A 17,255-nucleotide genomic window follows, 5' to 3' on the forward strand; every position below is an offset into this window, starting at 1 on the left:
AGCTTGGGGTTAATGGCTTGAAATATTCCCTACACAAGTGCCCTTACATCTTCCAGGGAATCAGGAATAAGACTAGATTTGAATGGGGAGATGATACTGAGGCGGCCTTTCAGAAGCTAAAAGAACATTTAGACTCCTTGTCGAGGCTTGTTAGCCCTCTGCCAAAGGAGACGCTTTACATGTACCTAGCTGTCTCAGATCATGCCCTTAGTGCCGTTCTCCTTGCTGAGAGAGACGGTATTCAGCTCCCGATTTATTTCATTAGCCATGTACTCAGAAATGCTGAACTCTGGTACCCCATGGTTGAAAAATTTGGCCTTGCTCTTTACATGGCTATTAAGAAGTTGAAACCATACGTCTTGGCACATCCAGTGGTGATTTACATAGATCAACCCCTCAAGCGGCCAATGACAACTTTGGACTCATCCGGCAGAATGCTCAAATGGGTTATTGAAATGCAAAGTCTTGAAATCACTTACGAACCAAGGAAGGCAGTGAAGGGTCAGGCGTTTGCCGACTTCATTGTCGAAATGACAAGGCCGGTTGCTCTGGACAATCTTGATCAGGTTTGGAAGGTGCATGTAGACGGGAGCTCCACTATGAACGGCTGTGGTGCAGGTATTATCTGTCAATCTCCGGAAGAAGATAAATATGAATATGCACTGCGGTTCAAGTTCCAAGCCTCAAATAATGAGGCAGAATATGAAGCCCTGCTAGCCGGTATCCGCATGTGTAAGGCGGCAGGGGCAACAAAAATTGACGCCTGCTTAGATTCTCAGTTGGTTGTTAGCCAATACCATGGTGAGTATGAAGCCACCCATCCGGCTATGATCAAATACTTGCAGGCGGTCAAGGCTGAAGGTGGGACACTTGAACAATTTCATCTAAGTCAAGTCCCCGGTCTGAAAACAACTAGGTGGATGCTCTGTCAAAATTGGCATCCTCCGCCTCCTGCGATACGCCTCGGTCAGTATTTTGGGAAGTGATGGAAAAGCGAAGCATATCTGATGATGAACCAATTGGAGTGTTGGACCGAAGTTCTACTTAGATGGATGGCATTCGGGCGTATCTGACAGACGGCACGCTTCGTGATTCACCCTAGGAGGCGGCCGTGCTGAAGAAACGTGCTGCAAACTTCGAGATGAGAGAAAAAGAAATCTTCAAGGCGGGGTTACTAAAGCCTCTATTGAAGTGTGTTACCCCAGAAAAGGGGAGAGAAGTTCTCGAAAAATTGCATGCGGGATACTACGCCTCTCATGCAGGTGGCAGGTCCCTAGCCGTCAGAGCCAGCGGCACTATTTCTAGCCCACTCTTAAGTCAGATGCCATTGAGTTTGTTAAAAAATGTGATAAGTGTCAAAGATTTGGCAAGCTAATCCATCGCCAGGCTACTGACCTGACGGCAATCCACAACCCAGTCCCGTTTGCTAAATGGGGCATGGACATTCTAGGTCCTTATACGCCTACACCAGGAAAAAAGCGCTACATTCTCGTGGTTGTTGATTATTTCACCAAGTAGGTGGAAGCAGAGGCGATCAAAGGCATCAAGACAAAGGATGTCATCTCCTTCATATGGAAGAACATTATCACCCGGTTTGGGGTACCTATATCCATGGTATTTGATAATGGACCTCAATTTGAGACGCCTCAGCTCAAAACTTGGTTGGGAGATCAAGGGATCTCACATTGTTTTGCATTAGTCGGTCGACCCCAAGCAAACGACCAAGTTGAAGCCTTCAATAAACTCATTTTAGATGGTATCAAAAAGAAAATTGAAAGAGCCGGTGGTTTATGGGCTGAAGAGTTAATTCATGTCCTATGGGCCATCCGGACAACAGAAAAAGGGGCAACCGGTGAAACCCCATTTCTCATGGTTTACGGAGCTGAAGCCGTCTTGCTCATCGAGCATTATGAGATGACTCAACGAGTCATGCTATATGATGAAGAGGCAGACTGGGAGGCTTGCGGCTAGAGCACAGGGGCAATACCGCCTTGTGTCATGAGATTTACCGTCTGAGAATGACTCGTGCCTATAACAAGAGAGTGCACAAACGACCCTTGAAAGTTGGGGACTTTGTGTTACGAAAAATGGAGGCAACCGGTAGGGCCAATGAACAAGGAAAGTTAACTCCTAATTAGGAAGGCCCCTACCAGATCTATGAAAAAGTGAGAAACGACACCTACCGGCTGGAAATCCCAGACGGCGGGCGGCTTCCTAGAACTTGGAGTGTAGACAACTTGAAAAAGTACTACTTCTGAGACTTGTAAATTTTTGTAAATAAAAAGCCCATCAATGGAAAGTTGCTTTTCATTTCCAATTGCTTTGTATATACATGCGCAACAATCTACTACCAACTGTGGAAATCACAGATGGTCTATTGAATAAATAAGCTAGGATAAATACCTAGCGGCTAACCTGAAATTGAGGCCAATGGCCGGATGCAAATTTATTTTATAAATTCGTCTGCTCCAATATGAGTATGGCGTCTGGCGACGCCCCTCTAGGTATTATCGTCGCAGAGGGCATTCTATCGTTTGCTCTACCAGCATATACAGATGGCAAAGATTGAACGACCTAATCGGTTAACTCATAGTTGTCTGACCAAAATAGTCTAAAAGAATGATTAAGATTAAAACCAAATGTCAAGTGACATCAGCCGGTTAATTACTGAAGTTCTCTGTTAGACTATTCAACGGAGTTGTACCTGTCACCCCAATAGGGCAGACGAACCAGGTGCAATGGACTGCAGGCACCCCAGATGGCCTATAAGCCGTCTGAGGACCATCAAGCAGGAGAACAATATGTTCCCTATTCCATTAACAGTCAGGCGACAAGTTCCCGTCTGGCTCACAAAGATATGAAATGCGAATGCAACAAAAAGGGGAAATAAGGCTTTGATCCAGCCTACTCCCAAATTAGGTAAAACGGCTACTTATTGATTCTGTGGACGGCTGTGTATTTGGTTTGGGGCAATCACTACTGTGATTGATTGACTTAGGAACATTCCATACTCTTTAAAGTATCAAACATTCCAAAGACAATCAATCAAAGAAGTACTGAAACCAACTACACAGCCGCCAGGGGCAAGAATAGCTGGTACACTATTTGAATTGCTGAATTGCTGCATGCTCTAAAAAGTTAGGTAAAAATTCAAAAATCAAAATCAAATTTGCATAATTTATGTGCAAAAATTAAAACAAAATCAGCAAATTCAGCAAGCCGACTCAGTCGGCAAACTTCATTCAAGCCAGTAAAAACCGGATAGTAGTGTTAACCGGATAACATCCGAGACAAAGAAAATAAAAATTGTCACTCGACTCCTTAGTCGGTAAAAATATGCAAATACCCGGCACGTAGGCCGGAAAAGATAAAAATTTGGCATACTGCTGCAGAAAATTCAAGGCTGGGCCGCCTGGTTCTCCTCAATGACTTCTCCTTCTTCAGAGAGCTCCTTGGCAGGCTCCTCAAGCTCTCTATTTGCCTAGGCCTCGAAGGACTCGGGCTCCGGCTCTCCTTTCTCTCTTAAATACACTACATTTTCAGCATATTGAAAAGCCAGAGCCCACATACCATAGTCCTTGTTGGGGTAGAGAGCATTCCAGGCGATCTTCATTCGGGCGTCGGTGTCCGCTTCATTTTCAGCAATCAGGCGGTCTTGCTCCGCCTTGATTGTTGCCTTGATATTCATCTGGACTCGCTCCGCATCCTTCTTCAGCTTCTCAACCTCCGCCTTGAGATTTAGATTCTCCCGGGAGGCACCCTGCAAGGCCTTGAGGTCTTCCTCCGCCTTCTTGAGGTTCGTTTCAGCCGTGTTGGCCTTCTCCTTGGCCTCATCCGGGTTTTTTGAAGACTCCTGATCTGATCCGCCTGTTGCATCAATTCGGCTTTTGTTTCAAGTTCATTAATTGTACATTGATATTCAGCAATATCTTGAGAATCCCTAACTGATCTAATGGCTCTCTTTACCTCCTCCCTCTTCCAGGCATATAGCCGTTTGAGTCCATCAACCCTGAGCATGGCCTGCAGACACAAACGGTGTCAATCATGCGGGATATATTATACTTAGTTCTAGAAAAGGGGAATTAGGTATACCTCAGACAGGAGTGCAGTGATCCGTTCAACATTGAACGTCTCAATGCCCGGGATGGCATCCTTCTCCTTCTTGGGGACGGCTGCAAGCATGGACCGGGCATGCGCCTGGACGTCCAGCCATCGGGGGGATTGATCTGCACCATATATGAAAGGGGGTGAGTGAGCTATATAGGCGGCACCAGCTTGATGCCGGCTGTCGAACGAAGAAGTCTGTTGAGAGTGAGATTTCATTCGCAACGGCCATCCCAACTCAGGCGGAGATTCGAAGGGATTGTATTTACCTTCAGGAGCTTATGGGATTGCACCACCCATAGGCGCAGAGAGGCCGGATGGGACCATATCAAATCCCACTCCAAAGCCCCCGATGGTAACATTTCTCCCCCCAATGGGGAGGAGATTCCTCTCAGAAGAGCCTTCGGGGCCCGTCTTACCTGAAGCCGCTTTGGCGAACTTTACAGGCTTGGTTGGGGTGGAGGCGGTCTCATCCCGTCCCCGTTTAAATAGGTTCTTAGTAAAGGACCTAGGTGCCTCTCCACCCTGCAGTTAAAGAAGTATTAAATATATAACTGGCAATGCCTGTTGGAAAAACAGTGCAAGGAGCTACACGGTTCTTTACCTCAGCCTTCAGCTTGGAGGCCTTAGCCTCCGCCAGGTCTCTCCGGATTTGTGCAGAGGACCGCTTGGGAGTCTTCTCGTCAGCTACCATGTTCAAAGCTTCTTCTGCAAAAATAATGAACACATGATTAGTGCAAAATCATAATTGGCTAACAATAGTACAAGCGGAAATAAACCGGATGTATATCAAACATACGCTTTGGAAACACCGTGCTAAGCCCACAGGCGGATACAAACGCCTCATCTCTAAACCATGCACACATGGGAATCCAATTATTAGGGACCTTTATTACGTCCCCGGTTGAGAGTGTCTCCGGATGGAGCTCAAAAAATTTGGTTTCCATGATAGCGTCATAGTCATCCCCTGAGATCCGGGGAAGGGCACATTTGCGACCTAATAGGTCGGGATTTTATTATACCGGCGCAGCTCCCCGTTCTCTCGATGGGTTGAGGCAGACAGCACGTAGAAACGGGTCTTCCAACCGTCATTTTTGGACACCTTGTCCAATGTCATTTGATACTAAGGGAGGGTGGTCATGGTGTACCACGCCCTCCAACCGCCTGGGTTGCGGCTGAGATAGTGCATGTGTGCAAAAGCCTCCCAGTTGGGATTCAAGTTTTGCATCTCATAGGCTGCAACATATCCCAGAATGTTAGCCCATGAATTTGAGGAGAGTTGCCAGATGCCTAGGCCATAACCCCTGAGTATGGCTCTCATAGCATTGTGAAGCGAAAACCGGAGGCCTGCTAGGAATGCCGCCTCATAGCATCCAAAGTACGTATTGGCATTCTCCTGGTCATCCTTCCAAGAGATGGTGCCTAGCTCAGGCGGCACCTGGATAGTATGTCCATTCCCCAGGGGCCGCTTCTTTACAAAGCTTTCAATGCCCTTTAGCATTGCCCGCTTGTCTTTGGCGGAGATATGGATCTGAAAGGGGTCATCCTTTTCTTCCCATTTTTTCCTCTCTTCGACCTCACTATCCTCAAGCGGGGAAAGAGGGGCATCACTATCATCCTCAGGGCTAGACCCTGAGGTGGAGCTTTCACCGTCTCCCTCGTCGCCAACTGACCCCGACGCAGGCTCTTCTCCGTCTCTATCTTCGGGGCCAGCTTCATCAAGGTCCATCTAGGAGACGGCTCCCTCTCCGTCTCTACCCTCATCGTATAAGATTGTGTCATTTAGGGTTCAAGGAATCCTAGACGGGGAATATTCCCCTGAGCTTTCATTGCTCTCTGACCCCTCAACCAGGGTTACCTCATTAGACGGCACTTCCAAAGTACCGTCTCTTCGACGCCGTTTGGTGGCTGTCTGTTTAGTTCTAGCCATCGTGTCCTGCACAGACACATAGATGGTCGGTTGAGGAGTACAAAATTGCTCCATACACCCAGAGCCGGCACTCCCAGTCCTAGACTCAGCCGTACCAGGAGACCGGCTGACTACTAATCTAGGCCGTGCCATGTGTGTTGGTGATGAGTCCATTTATTGAATGAATTGAAGCAAATGTAAATGAGCTGAAGGGGGTAGAGGCGGTACCTTACGTTTGTCTCTGAAAGGGGGCAAAACGGTGATGACCGACAGATGCAGCTTGAGTTGACTTTGCTTGCTTGGGGCACAGGCGGTTGTAAACCGGCTGAGATAAGCGGAAAATGAGCAGATCTTGTGTTCACAGACGGCAGAGTCTCTCTCTAGAATCAGTGATTTTCTCTCTCTAGAATGTTTTGGAAACGTCCAAAATAAGGGGGGTAAATCGTGTATTTATAGAGGGGTAAAAAATAGGGGCATCCTATTAATTTCCTCGGAATGTGAAAGGTTAAACTTTTTTTAAAAAAAAATACTTTATTACTATTTCCTATGGCTGAGTGACTTGTGTCACAGATGCCACGTGGCACGCAACGTCACATCTGTGAGGGGCAAATGTTTTGGGTAATTTTACCCATGCCACGTGGGCTAATCATGTCCTGACACGTGTCATACTCCGGTTGGTCCGAATTGAACCAATTTCCATTTGACACGTGTCCTTCCTAGATTCTCCCGGTGAAAGCCGTAATACGGTGCAGCCCAAATCCCGAGAAAGTCGTAATACGGTGCAGCCCAGCAGAATTAGGTCAAAGTGACCTAATCAGGGGCACATTTCCCAATGACCCTATAAATAGGGAGATTCCTCCCATTTTTGGGGCATCTACAATTTATTACAGCATACCCTACATTATCTTACATCAGAGAAACACCTGATCTCGAAATCCGAGAAGATTTCATTTCATTTTTCCGCACCTTCTCCTACTCATATTCAAGTACTAACTTGACCGTCGGAGGCGGAACTCCCATCACCCGGAATCTCCGTTGTTTTGCAGGTACAGGCCGCGTGCAACCAGTCTTCGAGCCGTAGCTCTCCCGAGGGACAAAAACACCCAAAACAGAATCAATAAAATGAAATATAAAAACTTGATTAAGGTGGTGAAATTCATTTAAATTGTAAGCTAGTAGCTAGCCATTATAGTTCAAAGCAGCTACAATAACAATTAGCTTAAAAGCTTATGTGGCATGCCAAGCTAATTGTCAAATTAGCTTGCCGTTGGAGTTGCTCTTAGGCTTTAACTTATTTAATTTGACATTAACTTATTTTAAAAATAATCAAACCATATCCGACTACACCATTTCTAATCAGATCAATCTTTATCTTTTAATTTGCTCTTATTTATCATTGAATATCTTAATTTCCATAATTTTCATATTTGAAAAGTGCATACTAATACCAACCTAATTACATATCATTAGATAATTTTGTATGTTTCAAATTAGTGTATAGACTAGGGGTCTATTCACTTCAGCTTAATTTTAATTAAGTTCAGTTCAGTTCAGATCCAATCAGTTCAATTCAGTTCAATAAATATAAACATACCCTAGATTAATATTTAACTAGATTAAAAAAAAAATAAAAAAAAAAATAGAACATAGCCATAGCACAAAGGAAGGAGAAAGCTTCTAACAAAAGCTTATTCTTTTTTTTCCGTATTGCTTGCTTCTCCTTCTTCCATTATTATTCCTCAAAAAAATACAAGGAAAAAAAAAAGAAAAAGAAAAAGAAAAAAAAAAACATTATTTATTTGAAATACTAAAAAAAAAAACAAAAGGTGAGAAAGGGGAAAACGCCTCTTTCTTCCTCCAACCACCATTGTTTGAGGCAGCTCAACCTCTCTCTTCTAAACCTAACTTCATCAATTTCAAAGAGCTGCTTCAATTTATTTTAATTTTAACATCAATTTTCAAATTTTTTTTTTGAATTGAATTGAATTTAAAAAAAAAAAAAAATGGTGTCGGCAAACAAGGAGATGGCTGTGTACTGTTTTGACACACTTGTTGCTCACTACAATAGCGATCAAATTCCCCCTCCTGCTTTCGATGAGGGTGATCAGTATGCCCCTTTCTCTCTTCCTTTTCACTAATCATTATTCTATATTAATTATTAATTAATTGATCATAATTAATTAATTTATATTAATAACAATATTAATAATGATATTTGTTTTTTTTTTTTTTTTATGTATTATGCATTATGTGCATGAATTGTTGATACAGTTTTTGCATGTCTTTCTTGTTTAGTGGTTTTTTTAATTATGATTTGTATTTATTGAATTTTGATTGGAATATACTGTAGTTAGTAATTTGGTTAAGGGAAATAATACCCAAGTGGAATGGTGTGAGTTGGGATTGTTGGATTTTTGTTTTTAATAGTTTTTACAAATGAGTATTGTACAAGTAAATTGAGTGGAGCATTATTTATTGTAGGGGTGTTGGTGCAAAAATGCAAATAAGTCAATGATTCCCTTGCGAAAGGCAAGAATACATTGGGGGTATGCCCTTAAAAACTACCGAACTTTGAGTTAGAGGCCTTGCTAGTGTACGAGCAATGTATGATTACCAAAACAACAAGAACTTTGTAGATAAAAAGCAAATGACTAATCGACATTAGAGCACAAAGTACAAGTAGGAAACCTTTTAGAGGAACAAAGACTGACGATTGAATTAGACCGAAGGAGGGAAATTTACCTCCATGATTAATCCCAATCGAAAGTTACTAACTGCTTTCGCTAAACCAATGCTAGGCTACTAAGCCTAGAATTCTGAGAACTAAGAAAGCAAAAGAAAATTGTTAAAGCAATTGATATGATTCTCAATTCTGCTCCTTCATTGTGCTTTTATAGAGATATCTGGCAACGGTTATCTGATCGTGGTTTGGTAGTTCCCCTTGTGATATGTATTTCCTCCTTTGGCGCCTCTATCCTCTTTTGAATTTATCTCCTCCTTTTCAAATTCATTGAACTTGCTGTCTTGGGTCTCTTTGACTTCTATCTTTATGTAAATGGGCTATTGGGCTTCTTATGTTAGTCTATTCTCTTCATCTACTATATCTCTGAAGTTAGGTCCGGTCAATAAAAATTAAGATTGGGTCTAACAAGGGGTTAAGTATGTGTTAGTAGATTACGCTTGTATAGTAGAAACTATAATTCATGTTCCCATATGCTTGATTTCACCTTGTTCAATAGATTGGTGGTGCTCTCTGTTCTCCATTATTAGTTGGTTATTTGATGGCTATGTCATATTGTCATATTATATATGAAATATTATTACTAATTCTGTAGTTGATTTTAAATGCAATAACTAGCAAGTCTATAACGATACACTTTGCATGCCTCAATATGTTTTCTAGGCCGAAAAAAATAAAAATAATAATAGATCGAAATAACCTTGTATTACCTATAAAGAAGAATTTGTTTTATTTGACCTATCTTGTCTGCACTTGTTTTAGTTGATTCTTATTTGCTCGAAATAAAGTTATTTGTGGAATATATATATATATATATATATATTTTGTGTAGAATGCTTAAACTTATTTTGTCCAAAATAATTAAATGCCCTATAGCTGTGCTATATTGGTGTGGTAGAAATGCAACAATTTAATTTGTGACAATTTGTTATGGTAATTTAACTCAACAATTTTACACACACCCCTAATCAAATGTGGCCTATATGCCTATTATATAATGGAGGAAGTACTTATCAAGTACTAGTGGGAATAGCATGTCAATGAGTTTTGAACTAAATGATTGTGGTTCTCTATGCAGCCCTTTGTTTGTAACTTGGAAAAAGGTGGTTAATGGAGGTGAGCCTCGCCTTCGTGGCTGCATAGGAACTCTTGAAGCCCGCGCCATAATCAACGGTTTTAGAGACTATGCTCTTACTAGGTATTGTATGGAATTTATGTGCCTTTGATGGATTTCAACATGATATTGCTAAAAACCTTAGGCACCTTGATTCCTTTTGCTTTCTTATGCTTGTATTTTTTTTTTTTTCTTAAATCTTTCTTTAAATTGAGGTGCTTATAACAGAAAGTAATAAATTATTCTTGTGTGCTGCCTGCTTTTGTTTCATTCTACACTCTTTTTTCTTTTGGCTAGAATTGTTTTAGTAATAGTCTAACCAAAACATTTGAATTTCTTGGGTCAGAAGTAAGATTTATTTTTCTTTCTTTCCAAAGTCCAACATGTTGTATTTGCTATGCTTATGCACTTCTTTTATTTTTGGGATGTCTATATACTCCATAGAGTTTTATGAAATCTCTTTAAACATCTTGTTGTTTTGTGAAAAAAAAAAAAAAAAAAAAAAACCCTAGTGGTTCTAAACTAAATTTCCTTGTGATTTTTTTAAAAAAAAATTATATGTGAAATATAAATTATGTACGTATAGTTGTTTTAATTATGAATAACTACATTTGATTAAGAATATTGCTTTTTGACTTTGAAATGGTGTTACAGAATTGTACTCCCTTCATAATGCAAGAATTTTTCTGTAAATATCTCTAATTATCATATCAATAAGTAAAAATTAAAAAAAGTTGATATTTTAAAAGTACACATTATGAATCTAACAAGATCCTACATTACTATGTTTTTTTATCTATAAACCACAAAAGCTAGTCAAAGTAGAGTTTGTGAATAGCATCAAAAGTCAAAACGTGTCATCTAATTTGGAATGGAGGAAGTATTTCATTACGTACTAGTGCAAATTATGAAAAATAGATATTTACATACCACACAAAGACACAATTCTAACATGATCCCACTTGATAGTTTTTGTTTTGTGTATGAGTAGTAATAAATGGTCAAAATGTTTTTAGTTTGATCTTATGAATAGTAAATGAGTAGAATAAAAAAGAACGGAGTGAGTACTTAACGACCTAGCTAAAAATTTTCTGTAGAGCAGCATTTACTTAACGATATGCCTATGAGTTACTTTGATGCCTTCAAGACAGAAAGACGCTGGTTAGTAGATACTATATCTTTGTGACTGTTTATGCAATCGGAGTCTGATAGTGATGGCCACATATATATCTCTCCCAGTGGTGTTATTTTCATTTTGATGCCTTTCCCACCTTATCTGTATTCTTGAAAGGAGTGTTAGATAAAGTGTTTTGTAGATCATTATGTTCATTTATAATCCAAATGGATGAATATAGCTCTCTTGTGCAAAATAAGAGCAACCTGAGGGGCTGGGGTGTGCTTCAATTCCAAAATATTCATGTGTTTTAGTAAACTGAATTTGCCTCACTTGAGCCTTACAAGAAGTTCAGACTGACATGAGAGGAAGCCATGTGACTAATGTTTCTGTTTGACTGGTGAATTCTCCTGCAGTGTGAGAGCTACTGTCCACAGAAAAACATGATATGGCCTTGTTTCTCTCCTTATTTGCCATTTACTTGTAGTGCCTCTTTGTACTGTATGCTGCCTTAATACTCCATGACATAGTTTTATACTTGAGAGTTATATTACAGAAATTAAGTTTATTGTATTAATATTTCATGTATATTATGCCCATTCCTAGTAACGAAATCAGCTTATTTTGATGGTTTATGAGCTAACACCCCACTTTCTTTTTATGAGCTTTGTAAATTGCCTTAATTGCAATTTACTTGAATTGTTTATGAATTATGACACAAAATGGTCATTGTTGATTATATATTGTGTTTCTTCCTTGTTAGACTTTGACACTTACTCTCAGATTTGTGGAACTGAGGTGTTCTCCTTTTTGTTGATGCTTGCAAGTTATAGTCATATTCTCCACTTCAATTTATTTTTTTTCCTTTCCCTGCCAATTGCAATTAAAAACTGCTCATTGCAACTTTTATTACCCCCTCCGTCCCTATTTAAAGCCCCATTTTTCATTTGGGTGGGGTCTATTATGTGCTTTTTTTTTTTTTTTTTTTAATTCATTTTTAACCAACAAAACCCCTTTAACTTCACTATATTTTATCTTAATTCCCCTAAAAACAATGAACTATGCCCTTACCTTTCTTTTTTGTTTAGCTTTACTCAACAATATCCCACTACAATCCCTCTCCTAAAATTATTTGTCCAATGAAATTGAGGCTTTTATTTAAGGTCAGATACTCGGATGGAGTATTTAAGTTGAGAGATTATAACTTGGTTAGTAGACATCACTTAGTAGGCGAGTACTAAATTAGGAGATCACGTTAGTTGGTAGTTGGAGAGGAAGTGTAACTTGAAACTTGGAATTTACATGTAAAGATCATTCATTGGAATTTACATTTAGGATCCTTCATTAAAGGGTCAGAGTTAGGGTGCATTATATTTATTTGATTTGAACTTATCTGAATGTATATTACTTTATCTTATTTAACTTAACTTACCTCAAAACTTTTCTTGACATATTATACCTCATTAAAATTTATTTTAGTTGATAGAATTAATCAACCATTATTAGAACTTATCTAAACTTATTTTGTTTGAACTTATATGTACTTTTTTTTAGTAAAACAAGTGAAAATAAGTCAAATAATACATGGTCCATATTTTTTTGGAGAAGTTGATGCGAATAGATATGAGGCACTAGCTTCATAGTATCTTTAGAGAGAGATGAAATAAAATGGCAGTAGTTTGGAGATTTCAATTGCCAACACTTATTATGTTAGGAAATAATACATAATACATTTATTTATAGAAATTATTATGTTTGCAAAAAGGGAATTTAGAACTGTTGAATTGGGGTGTTTACTAATTATACACTTTGTTATCTTTGTCAATTATTTCTGCTCACTTCTCTTAGTTTTTAGTACAGTTTATTATGCAGATTTTTTTTCCCATCTTTTCTCTCTTTTCTCTCTTTTCTCTTCTGCCATTCTACAGTCTAAATTATGTGCATGTTATGTCACAGTGCACTTAGAGATCGCCGTTTCCCCCCAATTCAAGCTAAAGAACTACCCCAATTAGAATGTACAGTTTCAATACTGACAGAATATGAAACTGCTGCTGACCACCTTGACTGGGAGGTTTGTGTTCTTCCTCATATTTTGGTTGTCATACTTATGGTTTCCTTATAAATTTGATTATGGGTAGTGGTCTATCATTATAATCTGTTCATGTTCAAAACTTTTAGGTAATATATATAGATGGGCAGTTTTTTAATTTTTTTGTTGTTATTGTAAGCTGATGTCAAGAATGACCAATCTATCTATGTATACAAAGGATTTTTTCATGGTTGAACTTGCTGATTGTTTGTGATGATTAATGTGGAGAGAGTAACTATTAGGCTAACTAGCTTATAGGAATTATAACCTGATATTTATCTTTGCAATTGCCAATAAAATTCCCGTGATGAGCTTATTTTTGTTAGAAGTTAGCTTTTGGGAGTAACATAAGGCTGATGTTTCTGTTGGGATTAGGAGGGGCCTCTAATTATAAAACCTGTTTAGCTCTATCAATTGTTGGTTATTTCAAGTACTACTTTTGCTTCAAGTGGCCAACCTTATGTGGTCAAAATATAAGACATCCTGAATCAATCCTTCCACCTTTTTCTTTCTGCATCGTTCATTTCTGGAGGCATGGGTGTATCTACATAGCCTTACCCTTAGGCTTTAATTATCTTGATGTTTCTTAATTTTTTTTTTTTATTGAAGGGGCAGGGGGATGTTTTATATGAATTTTGCATTCTTTTTGTAAGTATTTATATAATGATAGTATTGTATGACAAGGAATTATCAAAAATTTCCAATTGATATTGTCACTTAACTATGTTTGGTAGTTTTTTTTCCTTAGGTATTGTATAAAATGATTTTGGGTTGGTGCTATGTGATGCTTTCTTCTGACAGGTAGGAAAGCATGGTATAATAATTGAATTTACTGATCCTGACTACAATACCCGGCGAAGTGCCACATACTTACCTGAAGTTGCTGCACATGAAGGTCGGTTGTATTGTTTTAAACAAAATAAAGTTTGTAATGTTGTTTTTGATCCATAGATATTACTTGCTATGATATTCAACTAGAAATACAACATATACTGGAAGGTGATCTTATCAATAGTTGCTTGGCCTTGTATGTTTTGAAGTCAAAGTTTATTATCTGAATTAAGTTGTGGACTTGTGGTGGCATCCCATAGACACAAAATACTTTTGCTTAGTTCACTAGATAGTGGCTATTTAAGATTAGGCGATGTCGCTTCAATGTCCGTAGAAAATGGTTATGCAGGATGCCTCTGAAGCTCAAGCTCAAGCTCAAGCTCAAGCTCAATCTCAATCTCATAGCCATGGTAATTTGTCATCATGGATGGCTGTTATCTTTTGTTATTTGTCAATCCCATATTAGGCTAATGAAAATTCTCCTCAGGCTGTGGGTTTTAATTAGTTCTAGTCAAGTAATCTGTTAATCCCCTTTCTCTCCGCAAAATTCAATTACTGTGTTACCTTACTTACTGCACTTCCTTTACCAGGTTCTTGATTTCAAAATATTTTCTGTGTAAGAATTCCAGATAATTAAAGCCTAAGGGTAAGGCTATGTACACCATGCCTCTTCAGATCCCATAGGCCAGCAAGAGTAGGATTTTTACTTGCTGTTTTTTCCTTTCTTTTAGTTTTGTTTCTTGTCCTTCGCATTTTCATGATATTGGTAGTCAATCTGTGAATATTTTTTTTTCTGCCCTGATATGGGTGTTATTAAAACAAGAGGGTTTTTTGGATCTTGGATGGTTGCGAGCTTATTTGTTTATGTCTTTCATTCATGCTTATAAAGCACATTGGTGTGAAATATTCAGCTTCAGTATTTTGATTATGTTAGTTGGCTTTAATGTGTTAGTTCCAGAAAACATGTTTCATGCTTCATATACTTCGTATATGTTTTACGAATATTAAATTAGTTGACACTTGATCTTGCTAGTCATGGTAAAGTGGCAGTCCCATTTTGACAGTATACAAAGATCCTGACATCAATTTCCTCTTGTGCCTTGCGCACTTTTTTTGGCTCTTCATATATTTAATACCTAACCTTCACAATTTCTAAGGTTTAACAGTTCTATTTCTGTTAGATGCCATGCATCAATACCTGAAAATTTTAATATTTCTGTGTGGTTTGTAGATTGTTGTAGCCTTGCAAGGTCGTGAAACAATATATTTGATTCTGAACTTATTGTTTGAATGTTAATTGACTAATAGTTGTTGGAGAATGACAGTTAACAATATAATCTGGGAGTATCTAAGAATTTTTTAATGCTCTGGATTTGTAACAGCCAGAGATTTCATGATTAAAACGACTCTAGGCCTGCAGGGAAACAGAGAGGAGGCATAATACTGATATTTTCATTTGATTGTGTGCGCTTGCATTGATAATATATTAATGTACATCTGTTTATATATGACTAAAGAGTTTATTCTTAAAAAGCACACTTTAAGGTACATGCTCCTTTATCCTGGAGATTTTGAAACATCTGAATAATAGAAACTTATGAAAGTATTTTTAGACATGTCAGACTCATGAAGATTCATATTTGATAAGGTCTCACTAGATTCTATTTTGTTTTTGCCTCAACCTTTGGAATTTGTTGGTGTGTGTTGCTTTTCTGTGATGGCATGAAGCTGACTTTGATAGCTTATATTATAGCTTTCCATGTATATGCAGTTGAAAAATGTTACTCCTCATATTTCAAGCATACATAATGAAGTGTTAAGCCTGCAAGGAAGCTATTTTTCCTCTGATATAATGATATAATGATGCCTTTCAGGTTGGACAAAGCTTGAGGCTATTGACTCCTTGATGCGAAAGGCAGGTTACAATGGTGTAATCACAGACTCAGTGCGGCAGCGCATTAGAATGACTCGCTATCAGAGTACCGCATTTACAATGCACTATGGAGAGTACATTGCATATGTGAAGAACACCCGAGGCGCTGTGCCCACTATTAATGGGTTAAAGCCTGGCACCTATTAACAGTTCCATACGGCTTACTATTTGAATTGTTTCCTCTTAAAGGATTGAATTCATAGGATTTCGGTTGGAATGTGATTTATTCAACCCACACAAAGCCATTGCTGGTGACTTATTTGGAATTTTTAAATTTTGGGCAGAGAACATTAGAAATTGACCTCCTCATTGAGATAGCTATGGTGTTCTTCTGCCCCAATATCTTCTATTATTGATTTCCTGAATGAAAAGTTGGACTGGCTGTTAGCCCTTTTTTCATTAAGTTGTCACACAAATGACTTGTTACATGTGTTGTCTGACTTGTTTCTAATATGCTCCTCACAAATTGAATAGCCTTTTTTTTTTTTTGGCATAAATAAGTAAAAGTTTACACAATACAAATCAAAACACCAAGGCATTTGGTACTTTGGTAGTATATGTGCTATATACCTGGATGTACAAAGGATTATTGCTGTATTTTGTATGGCGCTTGTTCATGAAAGGCGGATTTTTACTTTTTTTTTTTTTTTTTTTTTTTTTTTTTTTTTTTTTTTTTTTTTTTTTCTGTTATAACATGGCTCTGTGAATAGAAGATGGGATATGGCTTTGACTGTATGTCTGCTTGTAATATGGTAGATTTGGGATACTCTGGTCAGAAATTTACATGGACAAACAAGTGTAAAATTAGGCCTATTTTTGAAAGATTAGACCGTGTTTGGGCCTTTGTGGACTGGTTGAATTTGTTTCCATCAGGATTATTAAGAGTCTTACCAAGATTATCCTCAGACCACTGCCCCATTGCTTTAAATCTATCCACCCCAAATACGTTCCAAAGCCCAAACCCTTCAAATTTGAATCCATGTGGTGCTTGGAATTGGATCATCTTTTGTCAATTTAATGAATTTGGAATGGGAAAAATCTGACTTTGATTTTTTTGAAAAACTGGTAAATATGTCTCCCATTTTTTAAAATTGGAATAAAAATGTTTGAAATATTTTTTTTAAAAAAAAAGGCGAGGATCATAGATTCATAGCTCGTATTGAAGGAATTTAGAAAAAACAGGGGACTACTGATTTTTCAGATTTTCTGTTTGATTTGGAAAAAAACCTCCAGCAAGAAGTTGCTTCTATTTTACACCAAGAGGAATTTTTCTAGAAAATGAAATCGAGGGATAACTGGATTCTAGAGGGGGATAGTTGTCTCTTACTTTCATAAATCTATTCGTGTGAGAAGAAAGAAGAATTGATTTAATTCTCTAACAAATTCTGTAGGGGAGGAAATTTTTGATCCCGTTCTTTTGA

General features: G+C 38.3%; 1 protein-coding gene across 2 annotated transcripts; it reads left to right on the forward strand.

The window, feature by feature from the left end:
- Positions 1–7,804: 7,804 nt before the first annotated feature.
- LOC145574699 (uncharacterized protein At2g38710-like) lies at positions 7,805–16,233 on the forward strand. 2 transcript variants are annotated; one of them, XM_081632549.1, is made up of 5 exons: positions 7,806–8,120; positions 9,832–9,951; positions 12,938–13,052; positions 13,872–13,965; positions 15,776–16,233. In XM_081632549.1, exons 1-5 carry the CDS (start codon positions 8,017–8,019, stop codon positions 15,979–15,981), a joined length of 639 nt encoding a protein of 212 aa, XP_081488675.1. In that variant the 5' UTR covers positions 7,806–8,016; the 3' UTR covers positions 15,982–16,233. The 2 variants fall into 2 exon arrangements, with proteins under 2 accessions (XP_081488676.1, XP_081488675.1); XM_081632550.1 differs by lacking the exon at positions 9,832–9,951 and having other exon boundaries at positions 7,805–8,120.
- Positions 16,234–17,255: the final 1,022 nt, after the last annotated feature.

The sequence above is a fragment of the Chenopodium album genome, chromosome 13, assembly GCF_948465745.1.
Source record: "Chenopodium album chromosome 13, dcCheAlbu1.1, whole genome shotgun sequence".
Classification (NCBI taxonomy): Eukaryota; Viridiplantae; Streptophyta; class Magnoliopsida; order Caryophyllales; family Amaranthaceae; genus Chenopodium; species Chenopodium album.